General features: G+C 37.6%; 1 protein-coding gene across 1 annotated transcript in view; it reads left to right on the top strand.

Annotated features, from left to right (window-relative positions):
• smc5 (structural maintenance of chromosomes 5) overlaps positions 1 to 23,496 on the top strand; it is a 37,815-nt gene that overhangs the window by 5,728 nt on the left and 8,591 nt on the right. The window contains exons 4-18 of the mRNA XM_048592265.1: positions 2,183 to 2,317; positions 2,410 to 2,550; positions 3,508 to 3,669; positions 4,570 to 4,641; positions 5,532 to 5,787; positions 7,212 to 7,366; positions 8,416 to 8,529; positions 9,676 to 9,770; positions 10,608 to 10,740; positions 13,053 to 13,226; positions 16,142 to 16,311; positions 17,045 to 17,168; positions 19,883 to 20,005; positions 20,801 to 20,929; positions 22,500 to 22,696. Of these exons, the coding sequence (XP_048448222.1) occupies positions 2,183 to 2,317; positions 2,410 to 2,550; positions 3,508 to 3,669; positions 4,570 to 4,641; positions 5,532 to 5,787; positions 7,212 to 7,366; positions 8,416 to 8,529; positions 9,676 to 9,770; positions 10,608 to 10,740; positions 13,053 to 13,226; positions 16,142 to 16,311; positions 17,045 to 17,168; positions 19,883 to 20,005; positions 20,801 to 20,929; positions 22,500 to 22,696 (2,180 nt within the window). The remainder of the gene's footprint in view (positions 1 to 2,182; positions 2,318 to 2,409; positions 2,551 to 3,507; positions 3,670 to 4,569; positions 4,642 to 5,531; positions 5,788 to 7,211; positions 7,367 to 8,415; positions 8,530 to 9,675; positions 9,771 to 10,607; positions 10,741 to 13,052; positions 13,227 to 16,141; positions 16,312 to 17,044; positions 17,169 to 19,882; positions 20,006 to 20,800; positions 20,930 to 22,499; positions 22,697 to 23,496) is intronic.

Below are 23,496 nucleotides of genomic sequence, written 5' to 3'. Positions count from 1 at the left end.
AGATTGTAAGGAAGGGAATTAACTTGTGTTTGGCTGTGCACTGCTTTGCATGATGCACGTATCTGTTTTTTAATAGATGTTTTGAGCTTGGTTTTGAGCTGGGTCTGATTGATCAGGTATGGTGCTAAGTATTAGTTTGTAGCAGGGCTCATCTTAATTGTGGATATACTGTGTCAGATTTCAAACAGAGATGACGAGACATTACTTCTCTCAGGGTCGTGAATCTGCAGAATTCACTACTCCAGAGGGCAGTCGATGCTGGACAGTGAGTAAATTTAGGGAGGAGATAGAGTTTTAACTAGTAATGGATTGAAGGCTTATGGAAAGTGGGCAAGAAAATGGAGTCGAGGCCACGCTGAGATCAACTGTGATTGTATTAGGTAATGGAGTAAGCTTGAGGAGCTAATTTGCCTGTGCTGCTCCTAGTTCTTAAGTACTTATTAATACATTGCTCAAATGCTTTAAAAATATATTCTGGTGTGGAGGTAGATGGAGGTGCAACGCCCAAATGTGACAGTGCTGGAGTAGGAAAATGGTGGGACAAAGAGTTATGGACTTTCTCCCCAAGAGGATAAGATTAAAGTATGGAGAAACTGGTAAACTGTATTGAAACTTAGAATTCAACAAAGATATGAATGAACAGGGTTCGTAAGGTTGCTCTTTTCCATTGTGACCTTCCTCATGATCTGATTTGCAATATTCGGTGAAAGACCGAAAGTATGAATTACGGGTAAAGGCTTGCTATTAATGGTGACAGAAGGTGGAAATGTGCTCCCTCAAGGATCAATGCTTGAACAATTTTCAACAAAGATTTGTTAATTTAAGAATTTTGATGTTGACTAAATCTTGGGATAAGCCTTCTCAGGGCAGCTGCACCTGACTCAACCACAATGGTGCAGCTTGTTTCCGAAGCAAGCACGTATCAGAGGGAGAGAAGAAATGCAAGGGAAACAAATTGCGAGCCATCAACCCATGCAAAATCATTTGCAGTACCATGTCCTAATTTTAGCATAATCTTCTGGGTGTCGATTGGTCTTAGTGGTTATCTTGCAGCAGCACTTTCTGAATGGGCATGCTCAGGCTTTGAAGGATGTTAACAAGTTAATCAAAACGGAATTTCAAAATTTTTGAATGCATCAAATTGCAGGGTTTTGAGAAAAATAGCCATACTGAGGATTGTAATAAATTACCAGACATTAATGAAGTTGTTTACCTGTATAATTTTCTATAACCCAACCTTTTCACACTTCCGTACTGGCATGATGCACACTCTGCTTTCCTGTCATTGTAACTTACCTATGGTAGGGTTTTCAGCTGACTTGGACCTACACTTTGGAGCCCCTTTTCTAAACCTGTTTGCCTTGTTACTTTTCAACATGCCTCAAAGCTATGTCAAAGCACGTTTTCTGAAATGTATTCAGGCAAAATTTTTGTTGTTTTTTCATCTTTGCTGTTCTTGTGCTCCATTTCTACTCATTTGATATATAGAGCTCTTTGGTGAAGTTAGTGGAGGGTAAAAATCGGGCTGTTTGACATCAGGCTTCAGTATTGGGAATTTTGCTGGGATCTCATGTATTGAACGGTCATTGATTCTGCAATTTTGACTTGGAGAACATTGCTATCCTGTGTTTACGGATCTGTAAGTTTGTTGATGTAGATAATACATATGGGACAGAAATACTTTTCGCAAGTGCCAGACCATAGAATGATCTTATTTTCTTGCTGCTCATTACCACCTCCCCCCAAAAAAAAATTGTGAACTAATTTTTTAACTCCGGAAAGTCTAGATCTAAGCCTGAATTCAAAAGGAAGAGCAAATTGGGCACTCAAAAAAGGTTTGCCAAATTTTACACTTGTTACTCCCAGTTTGAGAGATAATATTTCAGAGCTGCTCCTCGCTAGATAGAAAGGATTACAACTTGTCGAAGCTTTCAAAGACTGATAAAAGAATCCCTTTAAGCACCACTTTTCAAGAGATAAAAATGTTCCTGTTGCAGACTTCATACTTAATATGCTTTCATTCGTGGTGTTCCTACCTTTGCAGAAATGTTAATGACATCACTGAGCAACAGTACCTTTTGTATAAAATTACTGAATGGTGCAGTCTAGTCTTCATGTAACTATCAATTTTGTTTTGTTTTTTGTTGGCCCAGTTTACCATTGTTTTGATTTATATTTAAAGGAGAAAGTTGGGGAGTTTGCAAAAATGTCAAAAATCGAGCTACTGGAAGCAACTGAAAAATCAGTTGGCCCACCAGAAATGTACAAGTTTCACAGTGACTTAAAGAATTACCGCGAAAAAGAGAAGGAGCTTGAGGTATGGGGCAATAATACCTTTGTTATTGTAAATATTGTTTGGCTCCTATTTTTCTGTTAATGTGAGAAAAGATTTGTTCCATGCGTTTGTAGAATACATGTAAAGAAAAGTCAGCTGCTTTGGAGAAAATGAAGCAGAGGAATGAACGGAACGAGCAAGATGTGCAGCGGTATTATGAACGACAGAGACATTTAGACAAAATAAAGATGCTGGAAAGAAAGAGGCCTTGGGTGGTAAGTTATGACTTTGTAATGACGTGAGATTGCATTTTACTTCAGAGATTCATAGAACAATGTTAGAGCTGTTGATTTGCAGTGAATGTAAACTCATTCAGAGTGTAATAACGTTGGCCATTTTCCTGCTCATGAAACCAGTTTTGTGTTCCAGTTTACTGATGTGTCGGACAGGATTTGGAATGAGTTCATCTCTGGGATTCATTCTGATGGCCTAGGTGGTTAGAAAGAAAGTTTTCAACCTTTCTTTACATTTCAGGTTTTATTGTGGTCTCTGTTGTGATAGAGAGGGTAATTGTAATTGTGTGACAGGCTGGTTGAAGCACCTAGGCTTAATGGACAGGAAAAGACTAAGTTGTTAGCTGCAAGGATGGAAGTTGATTCTGTATCTGTGGGCGACATTTTGAAACCACTTGCCCACTGAGTAGAGGGCTTTTGATTTAATTAAGCTGCTTGCGTCTTTCCATGTTTTTGTGGTACTCTGAACAACTGCTTGCAATCGCGCATTAACTTAGATATTTAACTTGGATGTCTTTGATACGAATAGGCTCCCAAATCTATTTTAGGATTTATCACAGGTCAAACACGTGGATTTCCTTAGTATAAGCTGCTGGTTCAACTGAAAAGGCACCAGTAGATCTTTATTTTTAATGGGGTCAAGAGAACTGAGGGGCTCTGAAGTAATCCAAAATGCTGCTTAAATTTATGTTGGTCTGTACCCTGGACTAAGGACCAGGAATGTGTTTCAGAATTCAGGAACGATCACTTCAATGGAAAATCCGTCAATAGCACAGTTTGCAAGTATTCACTCTATAATTCATATTTGATCATTGATCTTTCAAATAAAGAAGAAAACTACATTGATTCAAGATACTCTGTCACTTTTTCGAAACTTAAAATAAAACACATCTATTTCCTTCAATAAACGTTTGACACCATGCCTTTTTTTTTTGAAAGGAATATGAAGTTGCTCGACAGGAGCATGAAGAAGTGAAGCGTGTCCGTGACCAGCTTAAACAAGAACTGAAAGCACTCAAAGAAGCCCAAGCTCCAATGACCAGAAAAATTCAAACTGTTGAAAGGCAATGTCGGGAGCAGGAAACAAAAATAAAAGAAAAGGTTAGAAGATTGGTTGGTGCAAGAAAGAATTCCTGATTTTAGCCATGGCAGCATTTCATAGACTTCAGCACTCCTCAGTTACAAGTGTTGCACACATCTGGGCTTTAAAAGATGATATTTATAATTTACAAAATTTTATCATGGTGAAACTAAACACCTTTGTTAAACTGTTGATCTGATGAGAAACTTTTTTTCAAAGGGTGGTGGTTGTTTGGCTCATGACACCATAAAATGGCCCATAATAGGATTTTACATCTCTCAAATTCCCTGACAATAGGATGCAGTCAGCTTCCCACTTTAAGAGGGCTCCCCATGCTTTTACCATCATCTTCCTCCTCACTTCCCAGAGACTGATAAATTTCAGGCTCTGAATGTTGCTTGAGATAAGTTATATTGACAGGGGAATGACATGCATGATTGTGAGGAAATCACAGGGGAGTGGAATTAATTGGATAACACTGCCAAAAAGCCAATGCAAGGAAAGAGGATCAGTTCAGATAATGATATACTGCATCGTTCTGTGATTCCTTGTATGTCTGTGTGTGCTGCAGATTCTACTTAATAACAATAGTTTTGACAGGGTGACACCACGTTATTGTAAGTTTGGATTGCCCTATTGCATTTAATGTTTTTGATGAGCCGTTTGCATAAACAAAGTTAAAGGATTCATATGGGGAGGGTTTCAATAATGAGAGACAGTGTGTAGCTAGTTGTTGGAATGAGCACCCTGTGATTTCCTTACTTATGCATGCAAGAGTAAAGCCTTTAATAGTCTTAATCTAATCAGTAATTTCGACCGTGATGTCTGTCCACCCTAATTTGAGTAACACATCTGTAGTATGTATAGCGTTTAATTAACATAACTCAGTGGAATGATTGAAGTTGTGTTTTATTTTGTAGGGGTCTGAAATTAAGAATATCACTCAAGAATGCAAACAGAAGCAAGATGATTTAGAAAGGAAGGACAAAGAGGTTGGTAGAATTTCACTTGCAAGCATGCTCACAATCTGAGAAATGGACTTGTGGGGAAACAGCATTTTTTTTGATGAAAATCAACAGTATCATGGACTAAGACCAACTAGACACAATGATACGATGCCCTTTATTTTGTAATTATAATTTGAGAAGAATGATTTGCATGCAGAATTTGGCATTGGCAACTTTTAACACCAACCACCTTCACGGCTGGTCTGAAAATTCTACTTATTGAATACCTTCATGTGTAGTGCACTATATTAAAAGACAAGCTTCATAGCCTAGCATTATATTCCTTTAAGTACGGAAGATTAAGGACTGATCTAACTAAGCTGTTTAAAATGGTTAAAGGAGTTGTTAGTGTAGATAGAGAAATTATTCCAATCTGGGTTTGGGAAATTGGCCAAACGCCTATTGTAATGCTGTTACTACTCAGTCTCCTCGTATGACACCAACTCAAATTTGCCATCTACTCCATGCCACTATTACATGCCTATTGCACCCTCGCTTAAAAAAGACATTCAAACATAATGAATATCTAGCATATGCTCACTACTCTGATGCCAAACTATAATCATCAACAGCGATCTTAGACACTTGCATGATATGGTGCTTTTAAATGTTTCTTTTTCCATTCTGAGCCTAGTAATCTTTATGGAATGAAAGTACTGTACAATGACATATTTTCTCCTGGAAGCTGACTTTAAAGTACTCATAAAATATGCTGTTGCCCTTTTTTTGTGACTACCACTGATACTTTTCTACAGCCTCTAAACTGTTCAAATGTTGATATCGTGAAGTAAGCTTTACGATAAAGAGGATCTACTGCAGTTCTTTCATTTCCTTTGTATTTTGATTTACTTAACTAAAGGACTTCTATCTTCAAGGTTGAAGAAGTTCAGCAACGTTTAAGAATGAAAAAAGATGAAGAAATTGACCGCCAGAAAAGAATAAGTAACACCAAAAAGATGATAGAAGATTTGCAGAAAGAACTGAACACTACCAGGAATTATGACCATGTGCAACCAGAAATAGATCAAATCAGTAGTGCTCTCCGCAGAGTTCAACAGGATAAAGGAGCTGTTGACAGTGAGAAAGTAGAACTACGAAGAGAAAAGGAAAATCTGGAGAAAGAGAAAAAGAGTAAGTGTGTTCTAGAAAGATTGTAAATTCCAGTGTTTAAAGACCTATGGTTTGGATATTGGGCAAGCCAGTTAAGGAAAGTACTGACACAGAAACTGAAAGTGCTGGAGAAACTTAGCAGGTATGGCAGCATCTGTAGAGAGAAAAGTAGAATTAATGTTTCGAGTCCAGTGACCCTTCATCAGAATTTTGTCATTTTTACAGTGTCCACAGTTCTTTGTTATTATTTTGGGAAGTATTGAAATCTGTCAGTCTTGGATCAAACAAGTAACTAGTATCACAATAGCTATGTTCCAGCACAATAGAAAACTTTCACCAGAAGTTCTTAAATAGACCCAGAAAACTACATGTTTTTCTAATAGTAACTAGCCAGAATTTAATTCAAGAAGTTAAAGATGGAAAGTATCTTCTACTAAATGACAAATAAAATGGGTCAAATACTCTACATTTTTTACAGTTCTCAGCACCAAAAAAAATGGCAATATGCATGTTATATGAATTAGTACAGTGAAAATGATGCGTTGTAGTATTTTAATTCCAAAGCCTTTTTGTCAATAAATTATTTCACAGTACTTAAATTAATTCCTACTAATAGATAATAGAGGATGAAATATTTGATCAAGGGGATAAATTTGAGCATTAGTGTAAAATTGCAGGGGACATAGAAACTGACTGTAAAAGCTTCTATGAATATGTGAACAAAAACAGAATAGTAAATACAGCTGTAGATCCTCTACAGCCAAAAGCTAGGGAAACTATAATGGAGAACAAAGAAATGAGCATGTACTTTGGTTCTGCCTGGACAAGAGAGCACAGATAATCTTCCGGAAACATTATGGAACCAAGAGTCTGCTGAGAGAGTGAATTGAAGGAAATCACTATTAGTAAGAAAATGGTGCGTGAATTAATGGGGTGAAAGACTGACAGATCCTGATGACCTGCATCCAAGAGTTGTAAAGGCAGTGACACTGGAAATATTGAATGCATTGGTCTTCATCTTTCAAAATTCTCTCTATTTTGGAGTAGTTCCAACAGATTGGAGGTGGTAAATGTGACCCCTACTAATTAAAAGAGGATAGGGAGGCATAAAACAAAATTACTGACCAGTTAGCTACAGCCAAAACATTGAATGTTTTCAAAAAGGAGTTAGATGTGTAGGCCTTGAGGCTAAAGGGATCATAGGTATGGGGAGAAAGCAGGAACAAGGTACTGAGTTGGATGATCATTCAAGATCACATTGAATGGCAGAGCAAGGTCAAAAGATCAAATGGCCTGCTTCTGCTCCTGATTTCCATGTATCTATGTTTGCACTTGTGTTGTTATACTCAGCCAGTGGCATTACGTGGCAGCGTTTTTATGTGGCACCTACTGTCGGTGAAAAAAATGGTGACCCATTGACTAATATACTATTACTTTAAACACAGAGGTTATGATTAATATCAAGAGACTCGAAGACATGATGCACATTAAAGAAGAAAATCTTAGAAATTATTTCAGAGATACGTACAATGCTGTCTTGTGGTTAAGACAGAACAGAAATCGATTCCGTGGGCACATCTATGAACCAATTATGCTTGAGGTAAAAGTTCTCTTTTTAATTACCTGTATGTAAATTATTGGTAAGGTTATTTATAATTAGAGAAAGTGGTGTGTGTTTGATTTGTACTTGTAATGCTGGTTTGTTTTTGGACTGTTTTGTGCTGTTGTTCAGAGTTTCCAGTGAAACAGCAGGACATGAAATAACAGTCAGATGTAGAGCAAACTGTCCACTTTACGGCAAACAGAATCTATTTAGTAGCATACTGCAGTAGCCGATGTGCTGAGTCCTGTTTAAGGATACCATTGAAGCTGCCATTCTGGAGGCATTACATTCCAAATCCTCGCCCGTCACTGCCAAAAAAATTGCTCAAGTTGCCTATGGTTTTTTTTTTGCAAATCACCATAAGTCTGAGCCCTTTGGTTATTGACTATTCAGTGGGAAAGTGAGGAGATTCAATGGCACATAAAGATTAACATGACTAGTTGAAAAGAATGGCTTGTATCTTGCACTGTAGTTCTAAGTAATTTTGTGATTATGATTGCAGCTTTTACTTATTCTACTAACCTTCATGACCCTCTCTACATTACTTTTTCTTCTTGCACCCTGTCTGCATTGTAATGTATCTATTGCACAGTCTCCTACTCTAATTTAGTGCTACTACCACCAACTTCTCAAGGACAGAGTTGGCAGTAAATGCTAACCTAGTAAGCAACATGTGCACCTCATGAATGTTTAAAAAATACATAATAAAAATCATAAATTCTACTTCAAAGTGTCCTTCCCACAATCTTCAAGACTTTTTGAAACTAAAATTTTCTAACACCCAAATTATCTTCTTTCATTCTTTCCATCCTTGCTTGTGTTCTGGATTTTACTAGTCTTGAATCCTTATGATTTTTAGCCATTCTGAATGAAAGATAATGATCTACTATTTTGGAAGTATAATGCCGTGCAATGCAAATTTCAATGCTGTTAGTTTCAAATCGAGAAATTGATTGAATTTTCAGGTTATGGTTGTGCCCTCTTTTAGCAGCCTATTTTTCAACAACATTTTATCAGTTTTTACCTTGCTTTTAATCTTCTTACAGCTTAATATGAAGGATTCGAGAAATGCCAAATACATTGAAAATCATATTCCAATGAACGATATGAGGGCCTTTGTTTGTGTGAACATGGATGATATGGGTGCATTCCTTTCTGAGGTCAGTATAAGCACAGACTTCCACAAGGCTTTGCATTTCATTTGATCTTTTGCAAGAAAACCTGAGAAAGGGATTGTTAGAATATCTCTTACAGCTAAAGTTATTTAAATCTATGTTTGTCACTATTCTTCTGCTGTGTTCCCTGTCTGCTGCCTCCATCTAGCTTCTCCTCCTGCCATCCTTTCTGTCCTCGGTTATTGAGAAACCTATACCACAATTCTTTTATTGATTTTCTACTGAATTCATGGCCAGTGCTCTCCTGATCTCTGCCCTGAATTCAATGGAATTGAACGTTCGGAAATATGTAATCTGGGCTGCCATTAAACGCAATCATACAAGGTCAAATTTCACCCAAAATATGTACAGTCATCCAACTGTGAATTGACACGAGTGAAATTGAGAGACTTCCTTTCTAATGATGTAGCAATTACACTATATATAATGTCTTAATTGTTGCACTAGTCAGAGGGAAATAGCGGTGTAGTGGTAATGTCATTGGACTAGTAACCCTGGCGATACGAGTTTAAGTACAGCAGCTGGTGGAATTTAAATCAATTAATAAATCTGAAATTAAGTCCTAAAAATAACCTTAAAACTATTGTCAGTTGTTTTAACAATCCACCTGGCTTACTGCTGTTCTGTAGGAAAGGCAAGCAGCGCAGTGCTGTTAAGTAGGAGGTTCCAGGACTTCAATCAAGCAGCCGTAAAGGAAAAACATCTTTGTTCCAAGTCTGAAAGGTTGTTGGTGTACCTATTTCTGACTTTCAAGGCACTTAGGAATGAGCAATAAATGATGGGGTACCCAGTGACAGCCGCATCCCGTGAATGATTTTTGTTTTTAAAAGTCCGCTCAGATACTTATTTCACAGACTCTAACGTGCAATTTTGTGTTACTACTGTTATTACTAAAGCTTGCTGATCTTCAGTGAGAGGATGTGCTGACCTCAGTGCTAGCTAAGTTAGGGTTGGATTTGGAACAGACGTCCAGGATTCACCTATTAAGTGGTGTGTGCGTGTGTGTATGGTAAAAAGAGGATTAACAAACATGAAGATTGTGAAAGAGGCAGGAGTTGAGAAAATGTGAGGGTTCATAATCTTATACAGTATTGCCTAATAGGTTGGTTGATAGAAATCTTACACTTTCAGGTTCGTGATAAACAGAGGCTAAAAGTAAATGCAGTGTGTGCACCTTCCATCTCAGCTGCAGGGAGGCCACCCACGAGGCCCATTCAAGAACTTCAGTAAGTAGTTTAAATTTTAATGATTAAATTTTGAAATAAATTTGACATGATTTAAGTTATGAAATAATAACTAAACTAAATATAAGGTTAAAACTGTATTACTGATTTTATAAGTTAACAATGTTGTCCTCAACATGTGATGGAAATAAGGCCTCAATTAAATAGAGCTATCAGTGTCTAAATAACATCTGCATTCTGTTTTTAGCTTGTCATACTTGACTAACTTTAGAACAGGCTTGTGCTTATCGCTTATGTCTCAAGCCCTGAATAATTGACTGCTCATCTGTCAATATATATATTTCGGTTTAATTGATTTGCAGATCTGCAGCCCTAATAACAATTTACATAAACATCTTGCTATTATAATCAAAACAACTATATCCCTATATTTATCCCATTTAATATTTTAACAGATCCAATTAGTCTTTACATGTAATCTTGCAATTTAACGATTGAATGAATGTTATTTATATTCCTGAATTTACATGTGTCTTGGAGCATTTCACTCTACTTTTACAATAAATTGGTATAATTTTATATTTGACTGGATCTAATTTACTTTGTTTTATTTTGCTTTCATTCATTTGTTTTATAATGCTTGATCTAATGGTAACAAGTACAGCTTGGTATAAAAGTATCATATTTACAATTGTATTCATCTGGACAGTTAACAGGGTATCAATTGCAACTACTTGTTGATTAAATCTCTTTAGCCTTTTGTAACCTAGGCGTCTGTGCACTTTGAACAATCAAATTTGCTTATTCTTTCAGAAACCTTTTGAACTTATTAGCTTATTGCATTCTATTTAACTTTAACTGTCATTTTTTAAAAAATAGAATGTATGGATTTGTCTCCTACTTGAGAGAGCTGATAGATGCACCAGAACCTGTAATGAGTTATCTATGTGAGCAGTACAAGGTTTATGACGTTCCAATAGGGACTGCAAGAACCAAAATGATGATTGAAAAGGTATGTGTTCTGAAGAAGAGCCCTGTTTGACTCAGTGTTAACTGTACTTCACTCTCTTTTTCTCACTGTACAAATATTACCACACTTGCTCAGTTTCTCCAGCACATCCTGTGTTTATTTCAGATTTACAGCATCAGAAGTATTTTTCTTCTATTATGAGGTGTTTTAAATTGAGAGACCTGAAGAGCAAGGTCCTAAGGTAGATTTGAGGCTTGATGAGCAAGGCCTGGGAGGCAGTGATCGAGGGCAGAAGAGTGAGGCACATGAGCAGGGGCATGGTTTCTATGAGATAGTGAGGACACGGACAGAGTATGAGGGACAAATGACTGGTGAGGTTGGGAGCCCTGGGCAAGGAGTTATTTGACATGCAAGCCACAGAACAGGAAGTCTGGAAAGTGACATTAAAGTGAAATTGATGACTGTAAACAATTAGACTAACACTACTTTATTAACTGAGTTAAAAGTTAGGGTTGGGGTTAAAATGAAACTTTTTAAACTAAATTAATAAAGTAGTATGAGCTTAATTGTTTATCGTCGTCAGTTTTAGTCTGATGTCGATTTCCATTTGTCCTATTCGGTGGCTTGCATGCCCAGATAACTCGTTGCCCAGGGCTCCCAACCTCACCAGTCACCGGCAAGGATTTTAGTCCTCGCCCTCTGTCCCTGACCTCATCATTGCATAGAATCCCTGCCCCTGCCCTGCTTTCAATGAGCTTGTGTGGTTTAATTGGCCTATAATTGCCCAGTTCAGAATAGCTCCCCTTCTTGAATATCAACACACATTCAGTTACCTCCAAACACAGCAGACTGCAAGTGAGCTATTAAATGTTTAGGGGGCCTTAATTACCTGGGCTCCCATTTCTTTAATTATCGTGACATGAATTCAAAAGCTAAATCTACAAATGCTAGAAATATGAAATAAAAATAACATACTGGAAATATTCAGGACATCTGGCAGTCTCTGTGGAGTTAGTGCTCCAACTCCTTTTTGTTTCATTAAAACTGAGCAAAGTTAGAGACCTAACAGCTTTTGACACAAGAACAGACAATGAAAGCCAGGAAGAGGGAAAGACGGGAAGAGCTATTGGGTTGGAAGGTAGTAGAGAATAAATGACAAATGGGATGATAATGCAAATCAAGGAAATGGCAATGCAATAAGTAAAGAAACAACTGATGGGTCTAGAGAAAGTGTAAACGATAATAGTGGAGTCCTCACAGACAATGCTAAGTGTATGTTCATAACGATAAATGCTGTCTGGGTTAAGAGTTCAATCTGATACAAGACCTTTTAGTCTCTCCAAGATTTGTCTGCATCTATTTTAGCATTTACTATTAAAATGTAAGCAAGATGTTTTCGCAAGTCCTCCTATGAGATGTAAAACTGCTGTCTCAGATGGATAACTGGCTCTATAACGGAGAGGAGCAGTGAAGTTCTCCATAGTGTCCTGACTGATATTTATCCCTCAATTGGCATCACGAAAAGTAAATTGTTTGCTTAATATCATGTTGCTGCCATTGGCTGCTTGCTCTGTTTAAATTGACTGCTTTGTTTACAACGTTGACTTCACTTCAAAAGTAGTTCATTGATTGTAAAGTGTTTTGAGACATCCATTCGTTGCGGAAGATGCTACATAAGTGCATGTATTTTCTTCTGTTGTGTTTATCTGCTTCCCCTTTAAATGTGTCTGTACAATTTAACTCAACAAATCCTTGCAACAGTGAGTTCCATATCCTCTCAATTCTCTAGGTAAACATTGTTGCTTCGTAAAATCCTGTTGGATTTATTATCGACTATTGTGTATTTATGACCCTCCAGTTTTGGTCTTTTCCACAAGTAGAAACGACTTCTGCTGTGATCCATTGAAGATTAGAATTCCAGTGATCTGATATATTGAGTGATCGCACTGTGATAGATTATCTATATTCACAAGGAGTAAATTGGACATGAGGACGTGGCTTTTAGTTTTGGCAGCAGATTGATTTTGAGAAATGTCTACTTAGTTTTTGACCCTAACAAATTACAGTAATTAAGTAGGTTACTGTAGGGATATTGTAAGATGTTTAGGAATATTGATTATATTCCCTTGATTTGCGTCAATTCTTATCGCACAATTTCAGTAAGCCTTTCATGGGTTTTATGCCTGCTTTGTTAAAATATACTTCAAAGCTTAACGAGAGGATACTGGTGCAAATTTACTCTCAGCAAAATTTGTGTAACTTTGTTTAAAACAAAACATTTCTGTAAAAGAGTGTAACTCTTCAAGGTGAAAATGGATCAGTCTGTACTACAGCAACATGTTAATTTTCCATAGGTAATAAGTGAAACACAACTGCGTCAGATCTATACAGGAGAAGAACGATACAGCGTAAAGAAATCCATTTACTCAAATAAAATTATTTCAAGCAACACACAGCTAAAGGATGCTAAGTTTCTCACTGTACAGGTGGATGTGGATGAAAGAAGACGCTTGGAGGATCTATCAAAGGTAAAGTTTTATACAATATATTAGCTTTTGGTACACATGTAAAAGGAGAAAAAAATATCATTGTTTTGTGGTCAAGAGATTGCAGGTCCCTGACAGTGAATAGTCCATTCACTTAACTTTCATTTGTTAGTCTTTTGAAAGCTTATCAGGATGTTAAACTTGAAAGACTGTTTCCCCTGTCTAGAGATTATGGAACTATGGATCATAGTCTCAGGAGTCAACCATTTAGGACTGAACAATATATTTCTTCACTCAGAGGATTGTGAATCTTGAAGGAATTCTCAGTTCCAATGGGATTTGCAAGCTCGAGTATCAAGTATTTTCATGACGGAAATCAGTAGATTTTGAGCATGAAGGAAATCTAGGATTTGAGGAAGGGGTGTGGTAGTGGAGTTAATATAAAAGTCTGTCCATGACCTTATTGAATGGTTGAGCAGGCTTGATGAGTTGTATTGACTACTGTTGTTTTAATGGACAAGCCCTAAATTTTCTGAGCTAGTTGATATCTCCTGTAAGTATGCCTACTTCTCACCCTGCCATTTGCCAAATTTCTTAGTGTAACTTCTGGAGGAACAGAGCACCTTCAGGCAGCACAATTTGGATTTATGCATTCAAAACGCTATTACTTAATCACTACTAACTGATTCTTTATTTTGGCTAATGATGCAAGACTTTTGTATCTGAATGTTCTCAGTAGGGGCTTGTGGCTTAATGGGATCCATGAGTGGGCATCAGAAATAGCTAAATGTGTACAGTGCATTGTTCATGTCTTGTAATTTTTTATAATACTGTAAATCTTGTGTTTTCTGATCTTTTAAACTGCATCAGTAATTTAAAAAATTAATCTGAATTAAAAAAGCATTTCCTTTCAGATGAATATTTGTTGGATAAAAATACATTTTGCCTGTCTCCCAGGGTCACGGAAGACTATTTGTTTTAAACAGTTGGCCATCTGTGCAGAGCAGTACTTCTCAGGGCCAGTGAGGCTGGGTCCACCAAATCTGAATATATGAAGCAGATCTTGGGATGAGACGTTTGCATTCTCAGGAGGTTAGAGTGAGACAGATGCATGAGCAAGGTGGATCCCTGAACCCTCCACTGTCTCTTGGTTACTTATTTCAGCATCACAGCTCAAAGTTTTCAAGCCCTTAATGTCTATGTTAGTTTGTGTTCCTTCATTTTACTTTTTTCATTAAGTGAGCCTTAGTTGTATCATCTCTCTGCACGTCTCATTTTCACCCTGTGCTCTGATTTGGTGATTCATTTTACCCTGCACTGTTCGCTTTACTGCAGGCAAGAAGGGCCATTTAGCTTTGTCAAAAAATATAATATAAAAATATTGTCAAAACAATAAAGGTTAATGCTGGGGGTGAGCAAGGAGTGGTGTTTAATGTGGAATTGGAAACCAGCTGACAAATTTCACAGTTATTCTTATAAAACAATTATGTTCAAACTGTATTCCAGTTCATCTAAAATTCTACTGCCTGAATTTTAACCCACACTATGTCCTCCTTATCCATTATCCCTGCCTCCATTGATTTACTCATGCTTCTGGTCTCCAGCTCTTTAGTCATGATTCTAGTCTTCATGCTTAAATCATTTTGTGCTCTGTACCCATTTCCCCATCCACATATCTGTTCTTCCTGAACGTCTAGATTGGGGGTGAAGGAAACCAGAGGTGGAGAAACACAAGCTACTTGGTGAGTGTAGAGATGGAAAATGTTGCAGAGATAGTGATGCAAATTTTAAATTTGAAATTTAGGTGACTGGTAGCAAACTTAGGACAAGGATTGCATGGTATTGGGCAAGTAGGATATGATGGAGATAGAACACATGTTGCCAACTTGCAGCCTAAGGAGTGTCTCAAAAATATGCAAGAATGTGAGCCTCAACAAATCTATCCAAGCCCCTGATGTGAGATTTTACACACATGTCTGAGTACCATATCCATTCAATTCAGCCAATGTCCCGTAACTGGGTTTTGCTACCTATGCAGGAACAAAGTCACTCATAACTGCGATAAATTGAGAACCCCTGGTTAAAACATTTAGACAATTCAAGAGCATTAGTTGACCAGTTCAATGAAATATTCCAGCTCTTGTTTTTGTCTTCACTGCCTTACTTAAGGGACTATCCAAACAACTTGGTACTTCTTGAGTAAAATGTCGGGTGCTAAGAGATGACAGTTTTAATTTTATCTATGTTATCTAAACTAGATTTTTTATTACATGGTTGCCCTCCAAACATTTGTACATTTTCTGTTAACATTAGTTATGAGGGTGGTTACAGTGGTGAATTCAGTTGGTTATTGTGTTCATTCATACTCTGAGACAGTCAGTACAAAAAATCAATCTTGAAACATCTTGGGTGATGGAGCGAAGGTGACATTGTGTCATACTCAAAGGCTCAGATTTCAATCCATTTTACTTGCCAAACAAAAGCAAGATACAACAGTTGCCTAGAAGTCTGAAACAAACAAAATGCTGGAGAAACTTGGCAAGTCTCTCAGCATCTGTAGAGAGAGAAACAGTTAACATGTTGAAACTGATGTGACTTCAGAACTGAAAAAGTGTCATATCATACTTGAAACATTAACTCTGTTTATCTCTCCACACATACTGCCAGACCCGCTGAGTTTCTCCAGCACTATGTTTTATTTATTGACCTGGCACGTGTGATCACTTAAAACCTTTCCTCATCCTTCATCTTGAATATAATTTTGCTGAAGACCTTGTATTTTGTCAACCAATTATGTGCTGAGAGTAACTGCAAAGAAGTTGCACTCTAATGGTACAGTCATTGTTTTTCCTCCAGTTGGATATTTGAATGGGAAGGTTGAATACGGTCAAAGAATGAGGAATCAAAGGTTGTTACTTAGATAAGTGTAATGAATCACTCTTCTGTTCCATTCACAGGAAGTAACCTCCAATTTGAATGCAGTAGAATCACGCATTGCTGAGTTTTCTGAGAAACAGAGACTTCTTGAGCGCAAGGATAATGAACTGAGAACAAAGAAGAAAGAACTTTTGGAGATGAAGAGCAGGCGAAGACAAATAGAACAAAAGATCAGCACAAAAAATGATAGGTATGGGCTATGCGTTATACTATTTGCAGAAGATTTGCATAACCTATATCCACCCACTAATCCCTGTGTACTCAAGATATTAATGATGTCGATTCACATCTTATACAAAGAAGGAAAGGATTGTACACTGTTTGAAATATTTAAAGAAAACCGTTCACTGTTGTAAGTTACCCAAGTTCATTTATGCAGGAAATTGGTGAGACCACATCTTAAATGTTGTTTGACCTCTATATTTAAGAAACTAGTAAATGTGTTGTGAGGTGGTTCAAAGGAGGTTCGGTAAATTAATACCTGAAGAACTGGATTGTCTTACAAGGTTAGGCTAGATGGCCAGGCTTGTTTCCACTGTCGTTTTGGATGGTCTGGTTACACCTTCAGATAATAGATACAACTGAGGCAACGATGATGTATGAATTGAAAGATACTCTTAACTGTGTTTAATACTTCTGCATAGACTTTTAATTTTTCAATAACTTGTTGAAGATGAACCTGAAGGAGATTAACTATGAAAGCCAATGGGATAGGACACTGCTGGTTGAAAACTTGAATCACAGTGGCTTATAGTTGTTATTTTAGTCATCTCTGCATAGTGCATGACTATTCTATAATTATGCAGTAACAGTGAAAACAAAATATTTTGCTTAGATGAGGGTGCTCTTCATTTGAAGATAGGCGTTGGAATGACTGTTAACAGGAGTTACTGTACTCCCCTCATTTAACAACTTGTTCTCAGTCTGAAGCAGATGGAGATGGATACTATCAACATTGAAGAGGAAGAACGAAAAGCAAATGCAAAAATGAAGGCGATCCATAATCAAAAGGCCAAACTAGTCTCTGAATTAACACAGCTTATTAGGGTGAGTCTTAGAAAAATTTCTGTCATTCAGTATTTCCATAAAAATCTGTTGACTCCAGAGCTCCTAAATTTATTTGAATAAGTTCCCTTTCGCAAAATAAGCTGGAAATGTCTTTTAGTGAAATTCTCTTCTTTCTGGAAGTAACAAAATAACCATCTTGTAAAAATATTCAGCTTCATAAGCAAAATGCATATCTGTATTGCTTAAATGAAAAATTATTCAAAATTCTAAAGGAACTCTGTGTATGCAGAAGCATGTTTTTGTGCACGTTAGCTTGGGGTACACATGTATAAGTGCTCTGCCTCAATTTTAAAGTTCTCTTTATTGTTTTCTAATCACTCTATGCCCTCCTCATCCCTCCATATTTCTATAATCTCTAGGCCAAAAACCTGAGATCTCTGTCCTTCAGTTTTAGCCTCTTGTACATTTGTCATTTTCAGCACTCCAACGTTTTTTTTCTTTATTCGTTCACGAGATGAGGGCATTGCTGGCTAGGGCAGTTAAGATTCAACCACATTGCTGTGGGTCTAGAGTCACATGTAGGCTAGACCGGGTAAGGATGGCAGTTTCCTTCCCTAAACGACATTAGTGAACCAGATCGGTTTTTCTAACAATTGGCAATGGATTCACGGTCATCATTAGACTCTTAATTCCAGATTTCTTTTTTTTTTCAATTCAGTTTCCTCCACCTGCCATGGTGGGATTTGAACCCGGTTCCTTAGAACATTATTTGGATCTCTGGATTAACAGTCCAGCAATAATACCACTAGGCCATTGCCTCCCCAATAATATTTTAGTTGCCTAAAATACTAACTTGCCCCCTAAACCTCTTGATCAACTTCTACTTTAAGGTGTTCTGGATAAGTTGAATGGTTCTTTGCAGTTCCTTCAAATCTGAGAGTTCAAGGACAAGTAGGAGTGATAAGAGCATGCATTCACGTGTTGAGATAATGTGTGTCAATTCAAGTTGGTTATTCAGTTGAAATAATTGAGAAGTAAATTTATAAGGCTAACCAACTGTATAGCTCAGAAAGAGACCAATTCAGAACATAGGAACAGTACTAGGCCATTCAGCCTGTCGAACCTGACCTACTATTCCTCATGATCGTGGCTGATTGAACACTTCAATGCCTTTGACCCACCCCATTCCAATAACTCCATATGTCATTGGTAATCAAAAAATCTATCAATTTCTACTTTAAACATACTCAAAAGACTAGGCTTATACAGCTGTCTGTGGCAGAGAATTCCAGATGTTCACAACCTCCTGAGTAAATAAAGTTCTCCTTTTCTTGGACAGAAGGTCAGTAAAGACTAATATTACATTAGCCTTCCTAGTAGTTTGCTGCACCTGCATATAGGTTTTCAGTGGCTTATTGACAAGGATACTCCTGTTGTATTGTACATCTGCATTTTCCAATTCACTCAGCCCTTTGAGGCTGTGCTGGCACTTTCAAAGTATAATCTACTCCTCTGCTCTATCCTTACATCCCTACAGTTGTTTTCTTAAATATTTATCCAGTTTCCTTTTGTAAGTTAATATTGAACCTGTTTCCACCATCCTTTTTGGGCAGTACATTCCAAACTACAATGCTCAATTCTTTAAAAAGGAAGTTTTCCTCCTTGGCTTCTTTTGGTTGTTTGTCAGTCTCCTTAAATTTGTATCCCTCTGAATTTTGACCCTTCAGCCATTGGAATTAGGACCTGATCATGTGCTTTGTCTAAACTGTTAATGTTTGTAAACACCACTATCAAATCTCCTTTTATTCCCTCTGTTCTGAGGAAGACAGCCCCATCTTCTCCAGTCTATCCTCATAACTGTTGGTCCTCATCCCTGCAATCATTCAGGTAAATCTTATCTGTCCCCCCTCCAATGTCTTCTCATCCTTTCTACAAGGTGGTGCTCATAATTATGCATACACAAGTCTAAAATTCTAGATAGCGTGTAATCAGCTGTCCTTGATATTCAAAGGAATTGCCATTATTGAATCCCCCATTATTCATATCCTGGAGGTTACCATTGACCAGAACTTTCACATACTACTGTGGCAACAAGAAAGGGCCATGACTCTCCAAAGCCTGCCTGCAATCTATAAGATGCAGGAGAGGAGCTTTGTGGAATATTTATCATTTGCCTATTATAGCTGCAAGAGTACTTGAGAACCTCAACACCATCCAGGAGTGTAGTATTTCAAAATGGCACATGTCACCCCTATGTAGCTCGTTAAGAATAGGCAATAAATGCTAGCCTTCCCAGCAATGTCCACATCCCATGAATGAATAAAAAGCATTTTATAAAGGTTTAACGTAATTTTCTGTCTCTTGTAATCTGTGCCTGTCTTTATAAAGCCCTGTTTTCCTATATACTTTATTAACACTTGGATTTTTTTATGTTCTTATTTTAAAGTTTACTCCCTCTCCTCCAATCTAAGTCACTTTACTAGCTGAATAACCATTGCACAAGTTGTCCATGCACCGTAATTATCCAAGAGCCATGGCTACACCTTCACAGCTAACATATCACATTAGTGCTGAAATTATGTCCCCCTCTTCACAATTTATCGTGTGCTGTGGAATTTCAAAACATCCGTTGAGAATTTGTTTATTTTGTCAAGTTGTTCTCACCTCTGCAAGGTTGGTGGGAATTTTAAACAGGGCAAGAATAGAGAAGTTATAGTGTTTCCGATATTAAAGTTGCAGCATTTTCTTTCCAGACCTGCCTCTCACTGAACATGGAGAAAGTTGGCTTTGTTCTTGAAAACACGTCATTGACATATCAGAAGAATCGGCTGGAAACAGAATATAAAGAATCAGCTGCAGAACAAAAAATGAAAGAGGTACCATTTTGAATTCTGTTGTATAAAATTACGGCATGAAAGCAGGCCATTTGGCTCAACTGGTCAGTATGTGCCATTTGAGCCTCTTGTGTCCTCTCAGTTTTTCCCTAAATAAAAATAAGTTCAGTATTTCAAGTGTCATAACCAAGAATTTATTCACTTGCTGTTTGACCCCATTCCTATTCATGAATCTTCCTTTCAGGCAAAAATGCCTGACAAAATACTTAGTATTTCAGATGTGGCTTCGAGGATAGTGGAAGGAACCTAAATTAATTTATTAGGGTTTAACTTGTTCACACTGCATGAGCTGTGTATGGTATTATATAGATTATTGTTAATTTAAGTATAGCTTGCAAAAATACAGTTGGTAAAACTAGTGTGTACAAAAACTTTTATGCCAATCATTTAAGCTTAATTTGAGATTCACATGCCTCTCAGTGTATATATAGCTGTACTCCAAGACTTTTAAATTTTATATTCCCTTATAGTAACGTTAAGTAGCAAACCCAGTTGCATTTTTAGGTAAAAATATAGTGCTGGGAATTAATGGGGGAAGAAGGCTGAAATCATGATGTTGCCTATTTAAAAAAGTGTGATTTGTGTGTGAGAAAGTATTTGATTTAAAGGGCACACTAGTGAATGGATCATGCAGATTCTTGTGTCGTCTCTGGCATTTATTGGCAAATGTGATCTAAAACTGAGAGAACCATGGAGAATTCTTTGACTGGATAATTGCTGCATATTAACTTTATAAATGGCAGTTTTAATCTCTGATAAAATCTTTATGAATCGCAGCAACAATATGCAGAGTTGGATGAGAAAAAGCGACGACTTCTAAATATGTGTAAAGAGCGCATGAAAGCAGCCAGAGAGGCCTGTGACTTGGATCCTAATGAAAGTGACATCCCTTCAGAGCTGATGACAGTAAGGAAAGTTGAAATGCTGAACTATAGAAAAGATATTACACAAGAAAATTGTGGCTGTGGCATTTATTTGCTTGAAGTATTTGTAGGCCTGTCATAATATGTTATGTGATATATGTTTGTTAATGGGAGTTCAAGAATTTGGGGCGGCATGGTGGCTCAGTGGTTAGCACTGCTGCCTCACAGCGCCAAGGACATGGGTTCAATTCCAACCTTGGACGACTGTCTGTGGAGTTTGCACATTCTCTCCATGTCTGCATGCGTTTCCTCCAGGTGCTCCGGTTTCCTCCCACAGTCCAAAGATGTGCAGGCTAGGTGGATTGGCCATGTTAAATTGCCCGTAGTGTTTTGGGATGTGTAGATTAGGTGGGGTGTAGGGCGATGGGTCTGGGTGGGATGCTTTGAAGGTTGACGTGGACTTGTTGGGCTGAAGGGCCTGTTTCCACACAGTAGGGATTCTGTGATCTCCTATGAATTGCAGGCTCAAATATAGATGAACATAAAGTACAAATGATTGCTCCCACTAATGGGAGAATGGCTTAACCCCATGCCAAACTAAATGAGTTTCAAGTCCGCTGGCTTCCAGAGTATTCAATTCATCAAGTGTGAATAATTAAAGCAGTAATTATCTTTAATTATTCTGTTGATAAAGATGTAGTAATTCCCATGATTGCAAAAGTGCAACTGCAGGGAAAAAACAATTAAAAATAGTCATTTATTTCAAAAATTCGTACAGTTGTTGCCTTAATATTGAAACTGTGGGTGGAGACTATAAATTTTAATGTGGAGATGCCAGTGTTGAACTGGGGTGGACAAGGTCAGAAGTCACATGAAATCAGATTGAAGTCCAACAAGTTTATTTGAAATTACAAGCTTTCAGTGACTTCACCTGACGAAGGAGCAGTGCTCCAAAAGCTTGTGATTTCAGATAAACCTGTTGAACTATAACCTGGTTTTTGTGTGACTTTTGACATTTTAAATTGCAGTTGTGCTCATACTAATGTTTTAGAAAAATATTATTCTGGGATATTGGAATCGTGTATCAGGATAAATCACCGTCAATGCAAGTAAAGGAACTGGAATGCAACTATGAATTATCGACATAAATTTTTCTTGAAAGTAATCATTGTTGTACAAATGCAATGGAAATTGTTGGATCTTGTGACGCATGGTCATATTTACTGTTGAATACACAGCAGTGACTGTGCTGTCTGAAGGAGTAGGGATGGGATAGGATAGAGCATTGGAAGGCCTTTGTACCTCCTTTGATGATGGTGGTTGCCACATTACGCAATAAATTAAATTATTGGTCATTTCCCTGTTGCTTTCCACTATAACACAGGGTGGCCGCAATTAATATCTAACCCCATTGCTTTTCATGTATGTAGTTGAGGATAAAGGCTGTTATCAAAGAATGTTGTCTTGCAAATAAACTGATCAAAACATCATTGTAACTGATTGCTTAATCTATTATTGAACATTGGTGTTTATGTTTAACTTGCTTTGAAGTTAGAGTGAGCCATTTCAGTTTTCTATGATCTGTAAGTGTGACTACCTTCTGTCTGTTGTAGGCATTTCAAAGTCTTCCAAATTCACTGGATGAAATAGATGCTTCGCTTAATGAAGAAAGATCAAGAGCATCCTGTTTCACAGGCTTGAGTTCTTCAGTAAGGGTGCCAATTTTTTTTTTTCAGCAGAAACTCTGTACATGCTTTGAGAAGTCACTTCATTCATTTATGTTGAAAGCATTAATCCCGCATATCCCTTTGTGATTTTCCTAAATTTCAGATGTATCTTAATGAGGGGATAAAAAGATTTCTGTTGTAATTTAAAATAAAAATGTTTAAACAAGAATGAGCTACATTAATACAGCACCTTTTTAGGCCTTGGAATATCATGAAGTGTTTTACAGACAACTAAATACTTTGCAAGTGTAGTCACTGAAATGTAGAACAACACAGCAAGTAACTTGTACATAAAAAGAACTGCAGATGCTGGAGATTTGAAATAACAACAACAGAAATTGCAGGCAAAACCTAGCGGGTCTGGTAACATTTGTGAAGAGAAAGCAGAGTTAATGTTTCGAGTCCACTGACTCTTCAGAATTGATAGCAGTGAGGAAGAAGTGGTATTTATACTGAAGACGAGGTTCGGTGTGGGGCTAGAGGTGAGCAGATAGATGGCGATGGAGCTCAGGGGGAGAGAGAGAGAGATATGAAAGGGGTAGGCAAACGAGATTATTATTGATAGTAGAGATAGTAGGAACTGCAGATGCTAGAGAATCCGAGACAACAAGTGCAGGGCTGGATGAACACAGCAGGCCAAGCAGCATCCTAGGAGCAGAGAGGCTGACGTTTCGGGCCTAGACCCTTCATCAGAAAAGGGGGAGGGGAAGGGGGTTCTGAAATAAATAGGGAGAGAGTGGGAGGCGGATAGAAGAGGGATAGAGGAGAGGATAGGTGGAGAGGAAACAAACAGGTCGAAGAGGCGGGGATGGAGCCAGTAAAGGTGAGTGTAGGTAGGGAGTTAGGAAGGGGATAGGTCAGTCCAGGGAGGACGGACAGGTCA

This window comes from Rhincodon typus, unplaced genomic scaffold, assembly GCF_021869965.1.
Source record: "Rhincodon typus isolate 14 unplaced genomic scaffold, sRhiTyp1.1 hic_rhity00000910, whole genome shotgun sequence".
NCBI classification, from domain to species: Eukaryota; Metazoa; Chordata; class Chondrichthyes; order Orectolobiformes; family Rhincodontidae; genus Rhincodon; species Rhincodon typus.
The sequence above is the reverse complement of the archived record's forward strand: the minus strand, read 5'-3'. Positions and strand labels throughout refer to the sequence as shown.